The sequence below is a fragment of the Prinia subflava genome, chromosome 4 (genome assembly GCF_021018805.1).
Source record: "Prinia subflava isolate CZ2003 ecotype Zambia chromosome 4, Cam_Psub_1.2, whole genome shotgun sequence".
NCBI lineage: Eukaryota > Metazoa > Chordata > Aves > Passeriformes > Cisticolidae > Prinia > Prinia subflava.
The window spans coordinates 49912276-49925573 of record NC_086250.1 but is presented as its reverse complement, the minus strand read 5'-3'; the positions used below and the strand labels follow the sequence as shown (position 1 = coordinate 49925573).

Sequence of the window (13298 nt, the reverse complement as noted above, 5' to 3'; positions counted from 1 at the left end):
TTTAAAAACAAGCTGTTACCCTGTAATGTAAAGTTTGTACAGGACCACAGTTTTATTTCTATGTACATTAGCTGGAAATTATATTGATTTAAAATTTAGAAATGGGCATTTTGCCTCCTCCATAGATGGTTGAGTTTTTTTCTTCTTTTATTATGAAAATTACTTATTTAAATGATAATATTCAGGGGTACCTACTAAAGGGTTCTGTTTGTGTATATACTGTACATAAATATATTCTATTAAGTTCACATGTTAACCTGCATTCAGATGAGTTGCACAATATATACAACAATGGCTTAAAGCTATTGTTCATGCATTTTAAAGATGTTTTCTCTTCACCTAATGAAAAATTAGTGAATGTGGCAATAACTGAAATGTTTGGAATTGCAGATCGATTACTTTCAGCTACAAGCCATATTAAATGCTTTGATTTCATCATCATCATCTGCCTGCTGAATTGTGATTTTGTTTTTCTCAAGCTTCTCTTCATCTAAAATGCAATGTATTTCCTTTGTAACTTTCATCTCTTAAAAAAGGAAAGAGATTGAGAAATTAAAATGCAACAAAAGTTATTTTTCTCAGACTCTTACTCTTTGATAGAATTGAAGAAAATGTAATCATTTATTAACTTAGTTTTTCATGTATACTGTAAAAACTTTTATATGCTTCATTAGTGTTTTAAAAGTATCTGAGAAATAACAGTGTTTTACAGAAACAGAGTTTACTGAAAAGGAATTTGAGCAAAAAGCTTAACTACAGTATTATCCAAGATAATGTAGTAGCAATGAGTTACTATATAATTATCAATTTCTGTCGTGGATTGAAGATGTAATTGCTGTAAAATGATACTTGAGTTGCAGTTAAAATTAATTCTTTGTCATTTTTCTCTCCACCAGTGAGGTAGATCATGTTCCCATGAGGGACAGTTTCTATGCAGGGTGTATTTCCTCTCTCTACAGTAGTTGCAGTTACATCCTTGTGAATTGTAGGAGTGTGGAAATGTGCGCTGTCGGGATAGCTCACCTACCTATTAGACAGGGGAAGGTGCAGATCTTTCCTGAGATCAGATTTAGTTGCCTTCTGCTGGGTTACTGGGAGATGGTTTGGAAAACTTGGACAGTGATATGCCTCTAATATCCAAAAGAGCATTTTTCTCAAATTAAGCCCAGAGGAGGAAAGGATTAACTGTTTCCTAGCGCTTTGCCTTTGTATGTAAAACAGTCATCCCAGACTCATGTCAATAAAATCTTTGTACGGTGTATTGTCTTTCTTTCTCTTAGTTTGTGTTGGTTCTATAGATACTGACTATTAAAAGCTTATTTCTGAAATAATTTCCTGCACAATATATTTAGAAAGTGCCTTATTTTAGGCAATTGCTGTTTCACTAAGACTTCAGTTTGCTCTGTGATAGTAATGTGTAACCATATAACCAAACAATATCTCTAGAGATTGATTTTTACTTTTATTTTTTTATTCATTTTTGTACTGAAAAATGGATGCTGTTTTTGCTGGTGGTTCTTAGCAGAATGAGTCATCTGGGAAGCACTGCAGGTCAGAGCAGTGAGTCTCAGCAAGTAGGATCCCTGATGTGCTGAAGCAGTGAGCAGTGGAAGCCTGTGTGAGAAATCCAGGTATGGATTTCATGGCCAAGGAGGAACACAAGCGGAAGACACTGTTTGTAAGGATCATATAAATTCCACCATCAGAATTTGTAATAAAAAAATTATTTTTTTTAAGAGTGATTAGAAAAAAATCCTCATGTGCTTCTAAGCTAGGTTTGTTCTGCATTTAAAATACACCTTGGAAAGGTCAGACCTCATTTAGATCAAGAGTTAACAGTGTGCTTCTGTGTGGGAAGATACTGGGCAGTGTCCTAAAGCATGTTTTGAGGCGTGTTTTAAAACTGCATATTGTCTGTGAGAGTGAAAACCAATCAGTACTGTACAGTGCATGAAAATCTGCGGAGGACAGTAACTTTGATCATGGTGTGAAAGTTAGGTCTCTTGCTAAATTTAGCATTGCCTTTCAATGCCTTCATTATCCTTCCTTTTCAGCCTGCTGTTCTAAACTCTCCATCTGCGTCTTTTACCTGTTTGACTTCTGTCTGCTGTCCTTTTGTCTGTCTGTCTGTCAGTTCAACACTCTGTGATCTCCATCCAGCTTTAATCTCACAGTATCCTGCACATCTCCTAATTGGTTCTTCTCTTCTGCACTAAGTGCTAATCTCTCTTGTTAGGCCACAGCAATTCCTGCCCTCAAAGAGTGAACACCACATAACCATAACAGAGTTTGCTTGTGGACATCCTGACTTCTCTGGTGGCCTATCACTTGTTATGTGAGAGGTTGTGCTGAAGCAAGGCCAGGCTCTGTTCACGAGCTCAGGGTTTCACTGTGTCTTCAGGTTCTTCCTGTTATGCATTTCTCATACTGTTCAGCATTTCTCATGAGTGATTTGTAATACCAGCTATTCTCACTTTGGGTTTGTAATGGGCAAAATCCCTCTTCTTTGCTTCCTGTGTCTCAAGCAGAGCATTGGAGTGTGCTGTGGTGGGCCATGCCCATCCATGGTACTACCCCATAACTTTAAAAGAGGTAAGTGAGGAGAGGGAGACTTCGTCTCTGTGGAGGACTATCTCAGAAAGTATAGGGAAGCTTCTATGGTTGAATCCATCTCACAGGCCCTTCTAATTTAGCCTCATCTGACTACACTGCATTCTTTATACACATCTCAGTGTCTTCAACTAGAGAAACTTCTCATCTATCAACTTTGGCAAGTACTAAACTTTCCAGCTCCACTTCAAGCCAGTCCTGAAAACAAAAGCTTTCAGTATCTCTCCTATGGTTCTTATTTCTTGACAAGTACATGGACTATGTTCCTAAAGTGAATGTCTGAATCCATTGGACAATATTTGCCTTTGTTTTTGGGTTGCTGAGTATGAACTCCAAAATTAAAAGTGTGAAGAAACCTACTCCATCATTCAACAAAGGCAGCAACATTCATCAGCAACAGCAAAACCAGCAGGCCTGAGGCACATCTCTTCCTGTAATACAGCTCAAGTGATTTACAAAATACATCAAAAACCCTCCAGCTTTCTGGTAGAACTGCAGAAGCGAAACAGCCTCTGGTGGTAGTGGAAAATGCTTGGAGGAAGGATGAAGGATCACTTTCTTGCTCATGAGTCTGGCTCAAGTGGTGTTTATGATGGTCAAACCATAGTTAAGAGACTTGAGAATTAGTAAGTGAGCTATTCTTCAAGAAACTTTTAGTCGAAGTGACTTCAGGGAGCACAATGTAGGGTAGTACTGGGTCGTAGCATCACTCAGAAACCTCTGGCTGCATTTTACAAGGGTTGTATTTTGAGGTTGAAGTGAGCTCTGGGGAATGAACTTAGTATAAATATTGTTTATCCTAGGAACAGGAAATTTGTTACAGAGAACATGGAGGTTTGTAAAGGAAATGTATTACTCTTGCATTGCTTAATTTGCAAGATGTTTTTAGGCAGCAAATAGTGGTTCATTAATGAACAGTTATACATCAGTTCTAAAGCGGTGTGGGTTTTTTTCCCAAATGTTATATCATAACCAAGTAATTATAGACCTAAAATACCAAATCTATAATAGAAAAATGTGGAAAAGAAATAATCACCAGAACACTTTTTAGGTAAATAAACAAATTATGTAGTTCTCTAATTATCTCTAGCAATTAACACAAATTTAGAATTAATACACGGAAATGCTTTGCAAGGCCTTAAGTTACTAAGAAATAACTAAAGCCTGTTGCTTAAACAGGATATATGGAATTCCAGAAGTGTAGAGGCCATCAGGTGTTTAGCATTTCTCATGTAACAGCCTGAGAGATTTGAGGCTTGTGGAACTGGAGGAGGCGAATTTTTAAAACACTTTGGAAATGGATATTTAATGAATAAAGCACAGCTGGTAAGACACCAGTTAAGCAACTGTGAAAACAAAGCTGTTTGTTGGAATAGCAGGGTTGTTTGACTCCAGTGAGATACTGAGTAGTTCCCACTAATGACGATTATCAAGCTACTTTGTGAAGTTATTTTGTATATAAGATTTATGAAAATGGTTAAATGTACATAGTTCGAGTTTGTTTAGGCTATCTTTGCTTAGCCTTTGCTCTTGCAAGAGCTTCTTTGTGCAGTACTAGCAGTGTGGCCACCCTTCACTGTACCTAAGGACAGCTACAGAATCTCTTTTCAACTTTGACTTTTCAGTTTCTTCTTAGCAGGCTGCAAAATTAAATCTCAAAATGTAGTACTACATGTAGTATTAAATTCAGCATGCTGTTGTCTTTGGCTGTATGTTGTGCATACCCACATTTCTGTATAGGTGGTTTTAATGACAAAGGGCTTTGGTAAGAGTATTTTTTAATATCTCTTTTGTTTTATCAAGTGCATGCAAAACAACGTGAGAAGAAAAATTCCCTTAAGTAATGCTCAGCCTGTGTTTATGAAGGTCATTGGTTGTTCTTCCACTGTTTATGGCCTCATTTGCTTCTTTTTTATTTTCTCTCTTTCCTCTTGTGCTCCATTTTCCATCTCAAACAGCATGGGCAACTTCCCAGATTAGTTTCAAACGTCCCTGGGAGCTGTCACGCCCTGACAGCAAGTACAAGAACACTTTAGAAGGCAGTGTGCTCTTCTCAACCTTTGTTGGGAAGGAGAGGCTTTGTTGTCCTCCTCATGGAGGCTGGTACTAGCTTACCTCTTGTTCCAGCCTGAATTCCAAAGGAGCTGAAGCAGTGGTTTGGGACTGAAAGAAATAGCACACTCAGTTCCCCTGAGAGGGCAGCATCTTGCCCGGGCTCTTTGGGGCTGGCAGTAGCTGGTGGTGGCTGGGCACTGATGGCAGAAGCTGGTTTTGGTGAGTGTTGTGGCCCAGGGTGGGGGCAGTCAGTCAACAGATTGACTTTTTCTTGCAAAGTCCTCCTTCTGAGTGTTTGTATCAGCAGCTTCCATTATGTCCCGTCTACTACAGGCTCCTGCTGTATTTACCTTTTTCTTTCCTGAAATGTGTCCTTGTCTGCTGAATCCAGCTTACCTACCACCTTCTAACTCCAACAGGGGCACAAAACACTCAGAGTCAGTTGTGCAAGCTCTGAAGCACACGCTGGTTCTAATGACACAGTGGTTCTTTTCTGCTGATCTTTCTGATCATCTTGTTTATTTAGATAATGAACTCCCCCACTTGGTGTGTCTGCCGTAACTCTGAGTAACATCCTGAAAAAGAGCGACCCTTGGCACGCCTCCTTGGCCTTGGCCACGCTCAGCAGCCCTGGCCTCCCAGCCAGGCTCGGCCACGTACTCTGTAAAGACTTGTGCGAACGGAGAGCTGACTGCGAGAGCAGGGACAGCCGGTGCGAGGTGAGCAGCTCGAGGGGACAAGGGCAGTGGAGGGGGGATGCAAAGGAGATGCTACTTCATACATGGTTGGTTTGGCAGTGTTACAGATCAAGCAGAGCTTAGTGGCACAGAAACAGTGACAGGGCAAAACTGAGACGCAAGGGAATCAGCTCGGGCGCTGAGCGGGGCCGGGGCTGAGGTTTGAGGCCCGCAGCACCACCTAGCGCCGCCCGGCCGGCCCGAGGCGGCCCCGCGGCCACCCCGCCGCCGCTGAGGGGAGCGGGGGCAGGAATCAAAGCTGTGCCCGCGGTTCGGATAGGCAGCGGTGCCTGCCACACTGTGTGTGTGTGTGGGGGGGGGGGGGTTGGAATGTATCAGACAGGCAGTTTCTCTTTTTAAAAATTTATTTAAAGAAAAAAAAAATCTAAACCACTTGTATATCACTAGAATACTTTAGTGCACAGACAGCATCGGACAGTACCTGGCCAGACTCTGGGGCTGCCCTTGTTTTCAACAGCTCTAGCATAATGAGACGTCAAAGTCTAGTAGCAAAATATCCCTGCAACAATCCAAATATAAAACTTTTTGTACAAATATATTTTTCTGTATAGTACATAATCACTCTTAAAATACATAATTTCCTTAGCAAAAGTTTGCAACAATATTAAAATAAATAAAATATCCTAGAGAACATTCAGTTCCATAATAAAACTGCAAACCAGAAGAATATAAAAATTAATTTCATTATTAAAGTCTACTTCTGAGAGGTTGGTATTTTTTGTTTTATTTGGGGTTTTGTTTGTGTGTTGGTTGGTTGGTTGGTTGGTTGGTTGGTTGGTTTTTTCTTGGCCAAAGTAAAAAGCATATAAAGATGCCAGACCTATGTAGACTATTACAGGTCCACTGCCGGGACTCTTACCTTTTGCTAGATACTGATGTCAGCCTGCACTCATCCAATTGTGAGTGTGTGCAGGGTCAGGTTAACAGTCTCCTAGGTTTTAAGAGGAAATACCAGTTCTCCCTTAACTGTAGAGACATGACAGATGTTGATTGGCTTCCAAGGCAATATCCTCTCTTCCTTCATTTTCACCTATGCACGTGGCATTTGGCCTTTCCTGCTAAGCTGAAATTACAGTTGCTGCATGGAAAACAAAGAGGAGGAAGTTTTCTGTGTACCTTGCTGATATTGTCCCCTTAATTCATTTGCAGGAAGTGAATCCACACAAGTTTTTTACACACTGATTTTTCTATTTTCCACCCAGGTGTGATTGTTTTCTCACATTCTTCCTGCTGTCTAGTCCTCTCACCGCAGCAAGAACATTTCTAAAACTTTTCTGAAACAATTAGGTTAGGTAGGTCACTTCATCTTGGCATCTCGTTTGTATCCAATCAGAGCAGCTCTCCAAAGGAAATCTGGTTTCACCACTGTAAGTGGCAAAACCTCAAAGAATGTACTGACTTGCACATGATTAACCACAGAAGGGAAGCAATTCCCACATGCTCATGTGGTCACTGCAGTAAACACCTCCTGGAAGGCTGAATTTGTGCATGGCTGAGGCAGGTTCAGAAGTGCTGGTCCTGTCATCATGGGGCACTGCTGACCTTTCACTCCACAAAGAGGCTCTCTACACAGCACTTCACAGTCTCGTCTCCTGCACCTCCTCCTCTGTCTCCTCCTGCAAGGCGGTGATTTGAGGTCGGGGTTTACGTTTGCTGGAGTTTCTGTGGTGTGCTGGGAGTAGCTTAAGGCGCTCAGCGTGACCGATGGCCTGCCTGAAGGAGCTCTTCTCAGTCAGCATCTTCTGAATGGATTCAAACTGTTTCAATTTATTGTCCTCAATTACCTGGAGAAACATCACTCGGTTAGATCAGCAGTGGTGGTGCTGACTGAGTTCAGTTAATGCAACTAATGGAACAGGGAAGAGACATGAAGACATGGCAAACATCTTCTAACAGAAAAGGCCCAATTTAAAACTTCTAATTTCTAGTTTGCAGTTCTTAATTACAACCACAAAAACATACATTAAAATTTGAACATGTGGAAAAGATGCCTATTCCCCAAATTAAAAAGTGCCACTGGACTGACTGGCTTCTCTTTGTGACTTGGTTTTACCTCTGGGTCCCTTTGTTGAAGTCTCCCAGTACCTTGGCATTTCCCTGGCACTGCTAGAGCACCCCAGTAAGAAAGTGTTAATTTTTTTGTCGCAAGCAGAGGGAGAAGGCTGCCAGCAAGGTGCCAGGCTTTCTTTGCTTTCTTCTCACCAAACAAGGAAGCGCTGCTCACCTCTGTTTGAAGCAGACGAGTTTGCCCTGTAAGGCTGTGCCAGTCTCCCCTGTCAGGTAGGAGCCAAGGCAAAATCAGGCTCCTTTGCTGGTACTGCAATGTCAGCACATCTCTGGTAAAGGGCACAGCTCTGACAGGAGAGAACTCCTAGCATCTCTGTCGCTGAAACACGGTCTGGAGGGTGGGAAGCCTTTTCAGAGCGGAGGCTGCCTGCCTGCTGGGGCTCTGCTGCCACAGCAGCTGGGGGCGAGGCTGAGTCCAGCACTCCCAGGGGAGGAGTGCATCCAGAGGGATGTACAGCCTGACAACTGACTAGCCTGCTTTAACTCCAGGCAGTCTTCCTCCTGCTGTGCTAATGCAGCCAATCAAACAGACATCAAAAACCATGTCTCACTCTGCTAATAAAATTTAGATGCCCTCTCATAAAAGAGTGATGAAAAGAGCGAGGAACCTAATTTTTAAGAGCAATTTACATAACTTGCTTTTTCTTTACTAACTATTTTTATGTAACAAAGGAAATACCCCAGGACTCCAGTAGTTTATCCTCTTGATTACATGTTAAAGGGATATTTACATGGCTTGTTGAAAGAAATTAGCAATTCTGATCATCACATACTAGGAAACCCCTCTTCCCCAGGCAGTCTCCTATTGCTCAAGTGCAGCTGATTCTGCATTTGCAATTGTAAAACTCTGTGAGATGCTGAGATTTTTCAGAATCTCCTGAGCCAATCAAAAAATATAAGGCACCTGGATCAGCAGCTGGATAACCTACACAACTTTCCTTCAGTTGAAACTTTCCTTCTTGCTCCTCCAGAATAAGACCCAGCTCATCTGAACACAGGTGTCTGTGACAGATCAGGTGAAAGAGCAAACAGGAGCCTGCTGCAGTTCTGCCAGTGGATAGGTTGCCCTGAATGACCCCAGCCAATTCAGAAAACATCATCATTTCCACTTGGTGTGTTTTGCATGTTCATCAAATGCAGTGAGACAACAATAAATGAGCCTATGAGAAACGCTCACCAAAAACCTCTGGCACTCCAGCATTGCCTCCAGCCTGTGCTCGGAGAGTATCACCGTGCAGTTGGCAAACGCGTGCTTCAGGGTCTTCCTGATCACTTGGGAAGTTCTGAAAGGCAAACAAACCCTGGCATTCAGACTGCAATGTGCATGCCCATAACTGCAGTGACATGTGAACAGCCTGGCTGTGGGCTGCAGAGCTTCCATGCAGGGACACAGCTCTGAGGTGCCTCAGCTGCTTCTCTGCTTTCAAAGAAGCTATTAGCCACAGAGTAAAGGTGGTAACCAGGCTTCCCTGATTCCCTGCACAGAATTACCAACATACATTACTGAAATCAGGTTTAGTAATAGGCCAGACAAGTTACAAAAGAGCTCTTTAGATGGTGCTGCCTCCGAGGTTTTCTTATTCCATATTAGAAAACAGAACAAATGAACAGAACATACACAGGGTCCAGGTGAGCACTTGGTTCATCGAGCAGCAAGATTTTGGCTTTGCTGAGAACTGACCGGGCGAGGCACATCAGCTGTTTGTGGCCATGACTGAGGACACAGCCTCCATCCACAAGGACAAAATCAAGCTTGCCTGGAAATTGCTCTATTACAGACTTCAGCCCAACCTGCCAGAGAAAAAAAGGACACAAAAAACTGGCAAGATATAATTACTGCTGACTGTAATCATTGTAATCATTTACACCATTGTAAACGCTAGGGAAAGTAATTTTTGAAAGAAAACAGGCCTCTTTGGTTACTAGGAGTTTAAAAATAAATTACCAAAAATTATATGCTATATTACAGCAACAGAGAAAATAACCCCAGTCACCATGGTCACTGCCTGACAGTGTTTCCAGGTGCTCCTTTTGCTGCCCCAAAGGTCTTCTGCACTTTGGTTGTGCTAATGGCACAAAGGGCTTCTCTCTGGCACTGGTGACAAAGCCTTTAGAGGGGTGCCCATGCCAAGTGAATCTGCTGCCTTTGCACCAGAAACCAGAGTCCAGCCCAGGAAATATTTTCTGACTGTTTCTTCCAGTGCTGCTCTTTACTCTCCTTGGGAGATTTACACCTCAAAGCACAGCTTTCCATCTTCCATAGGTCCAAACCAACTGTGGTCCTTGGCCTTATCAATGGAGTTTAGGCAGACATTTTTACAAAATGAAAACTAGGAAATATATGTGAGTTACATGGCTCTATAAAACAACATAAAAATGTAATGAAGCCCCAGGAATTTTTGAAGGCCACCCCCCTGGACTTTTTAAATATTACTGATCTGCAACTAATTTGCATTCCAGGGAAAACAAAAAATTTGCAATTCCTACAAAGTGTTTTCATTTTGCATGGAAACCATGTTAAACTGCGGTGTATGGGTATATGTGTTGTGTTTCTGAAGAGCTCGTGCTTTAATCTGTAAGCAAATTAAGGCCAGTGATTTGTCCCTCATTCTCTTTTGAACACTCATTGTGTCCTTAATGAAATTTTGCATTCAATGGATGGAAAAAAGTGCTTTCTTCTTAAAACTGCACAAGGTCTCTTCATGTACCTGTAGGGTTCAGACTGTTGGCTGCAGGAGTAAGACTTGAGCTCACAAGTTGACACAAGGCTGACAGATTTGGGTGCTGAAATACGGGGCCAATAAAACACAAAACATCAGACAAGGCCTTGTTCTCTGCAGTCCTCTGCAAGGAGTGTAAAAAGCTGATGCTGATCTCAGGAGAATCCTCTAAATCCTCAGCAGTCAACACGGGTCTGGAATGAGCTGACAGCTCATTTCTGTGCCGTGCTCCCAAAGTTACGCTGACTCACTGCCACTGCCAAGCCAGACTTCAAGAGCATGAACTTGGTAAACAATCCAATCACTCCTAGTAAAAACCATTACAGCTCTTTCTTTTTTCTATTTGCTTTGCATTCTTGCCTGTGCAATGGAAACCTCAGCATCACATACAGATTTGCCAAACTCCTTAATGATAAACATTTCAAAATAAATTTTTTTTCACGCCATTGTAAAAGAAGTTTAGCTCTTTAAAATCCCAAGCTCGGTTCAAACACACACTGGAAACAATCCTCCAAAGCAGGAGAGCTTATCTTCTTCAGGAAAGGGGATATTGATCCCCACTTGGTTAAGTTCCACACCTGTAAGCATTTTTTGATACAGGGGACTTGCAATGAACAAGGAAAATGGCACCAGTTTATGGTTAGGTCTGTATTAATTAGGTCATGTGTACCTTGGAAAAAGGTATCCACCTTCTAGGCTGTGGCCCTTGCCCTCCTGTAATGCTCACCTGACTTTTCCTGGGCATTACAGACACCTCTGCAACCCATGAATCACCATCAGAGCCAAGAGGTGGCACCTGACAACTGCAGTGTGTGTGACCAGTGCAACAAGGAAACAGAATCTGGTCCCTAACCTTGGGAACTGGAAAAAACATTGTTGCTGAAACCTCAACAAAATATTAGAAGACAATCTTCAGGTTTGAAATTCTGACATTCCATGACTTATTTTCCACGGCAGAGGAAGCTCCATGACACAAGTAGAACAAAAGCCTGAATGCCTTGTCAGAGAGAGATCCTCTCAGCTGGCTTCACATAGGCCTGGGAATTGAAATAACTATTTATATAAAACATAATAGATATGATTTGTAGCACAGCATGACCTTCCCCCTGCACTTTTTACTAAGATTGTACATAAATATAAAATATTACAATCATTTGACCTAAGCTGCAGACTGCTGTAACCACATCACCAGAGGGAGACAAATAACACTGAACAGCTTTACCTCCTCTGCAACTTTCCATATTTCTTCATCATTCCACTGCCCATAAGGATCCAAATTCATCCGAAAAGTTCCAGAAAATATGAACACTTTCTGCAAGATAAAAGACATACAGACACAGGTAGATAGATAACCTGAAACATTGTATAAAGCATTGGAAATGGTGAAGCAAGCAGACAAAAGAATAATCTTCTGCAATTACCAGATAGAGCTCACTGCAGTTTTTAATTTTTTTTAATATTTTTCAAAAAAAAAGTGATTTTGAAAACACTTATATATTTAGATTTTGGCAATTGTCTTAATAAAATCTTTGCCAAACTTGTCTGAAAACCAGCAAACCCCAGATTCAGTAGTTCTCAGAATAAAACATTTCCTGTATTGTCATTTTGAAATAAACATTTTAAAATTATTTGTGATTCTGGATTACATGAAACATATTCAAACATACAAAAAAAATTGTCAAACTAAAGTGTGTGTTTCCACAATTTTGCTTAGAGAGAAAAAAACTTGCTTATTTGTCAAAATTCAGGGACATTGTCCTAAGCTGTTTTTCATCAATGAATTTCTTTTTCTAGTAAATCGTAGTGAAGCACACATCTCAGCATGGTTGTGTTCCCTGGCATTTCCCCATGTCCCAGTCCTGTCTCTAAAGCTGTTCTTTCCCTCTCTCTCTGTCACATGACTGAACTGTGACAGCACGACTGCAGCAGCCTCAACCCGCTCCCTAAGGGTTTTCCCTGCTGGACACTGCGGGCTGGGCTGGCTCCCTGCTCTATCTGCTAGATACACTTCTGGTAGCTCAAGAAGCAGTGACTCAGACAAAATTAAATATTTGTTTAACCTCTTTTTACATGGGGTGGATTCTGATGGAAATTAGATTCTTCAAGAGACACTGAGGCTGTGCAACATTTCTTAAGAAACCATTTTTTCTGTGCTGTAAAGTACACCTGCTCTTTGTTGCAGGGAGAGCTTGCTCTCAAAGAATTTAAGTGTCTTGTTGAGAAATATTACCATTTTCTTGCTCTGTCTTTGTATGTACGCAACAAAAACCAAGAGGAAAACTTTGAGACAATTATTTTCTTCCGTCTTTCTAAACCAAGTATTTATTTAGAGAAAACATGTTGAAATGCCAGTGATTCACAGCCACGTAAGTTCCTGGAGTCTTGGTAGTCAAACACTACCAAAAGCAGTGAAGGACTAGCTGTACCAGCAGAAAATAACTGAGAGAATACACTCAACAAGGGCTCTCCCAGAGTTTGGCCTGTCTACCACAATTTCCATCTGACCAGCCTGGGAACTTGGCATCCTTTCATCAAATTTCAAAGTGATTTATATGCACATTTACATTAATCATTTAATTATGATTAATTAAAAGTGCAAACATTGCAGAGGAAAATAAATTACATTAATTAATTTGCTAGATTAAGATATGCATGCCATTGCATTGCCAACTTATTTGGTGTAAAAGAGAAGGAAATAACTAATCCAAGAAACCAGAGGAGAGAAGCAGCTGCACTGTGGTGCTGTGCACTCAGTGGGGTGGATTGAAGTGCAACGATACCTTCACCACACGGCAAACAGCACACTGACAGAGCTGCAGAACCACACTCAGCTAAAAATTAATCACTGAAGTACTTTTTGTAGAGACAATGGGGAAAGAGTAGAGGCTTTCCCTTCTAATTGTTATTGTTAATAGCAGTGTACTTCAGTGAAGCACAGCACAGTCCTTTTCCCATGCCCTGCACTGGTTAGGTGGCGTGAGTGGGGTGACATATTTGCAGCAGGATTAGGTTCTTCCAAGTAGTGGGTGTGGTGGAAACAACAATGCAGTGGAAACAGTGTCAGACGTGGGTTTGTTCACACTGTGAG

At 41.5% G+C, this 13298-nt stretch overlaps 1 protein-coding gene across 5 annotated transcripts in view; it reads right to left on the bottom strand.

The window, feature by feature from the left end:
* Positions 1-5749: 5749 nt before the first annotated feature.
* Positions 5750-13298, bottom strand: part of CFTR (CF transmembrane conductance regulator) — a 111535-nt gene continuing 103986 nt past the window's right edge. For all 5 annotated transcript variants that reach the window (XM_063396730.1, XM_063396727.1, XM_063396728.1 and 2 more), the window contains 4 exons: positions 11433-11522; positions 9109-9281; positions 8668-8773; positions 5750-7207 (listed from right to left, as the gene is read on the bottom strand). In XM_063396730.1, coding sequence (XP_063252800.1) covers positions 7001-7207; positions 8668-8773; positions 9109-9281; positions 11433-11522 — 576 coding nt within the window. In that variant the 3' untranslated portion in view covers positions 5750-7000. The remainder of the gene's footprint in view (positions 7208-8667; positions 8774-9108; positions 9282-11432; positions 11523-13298) is intronic.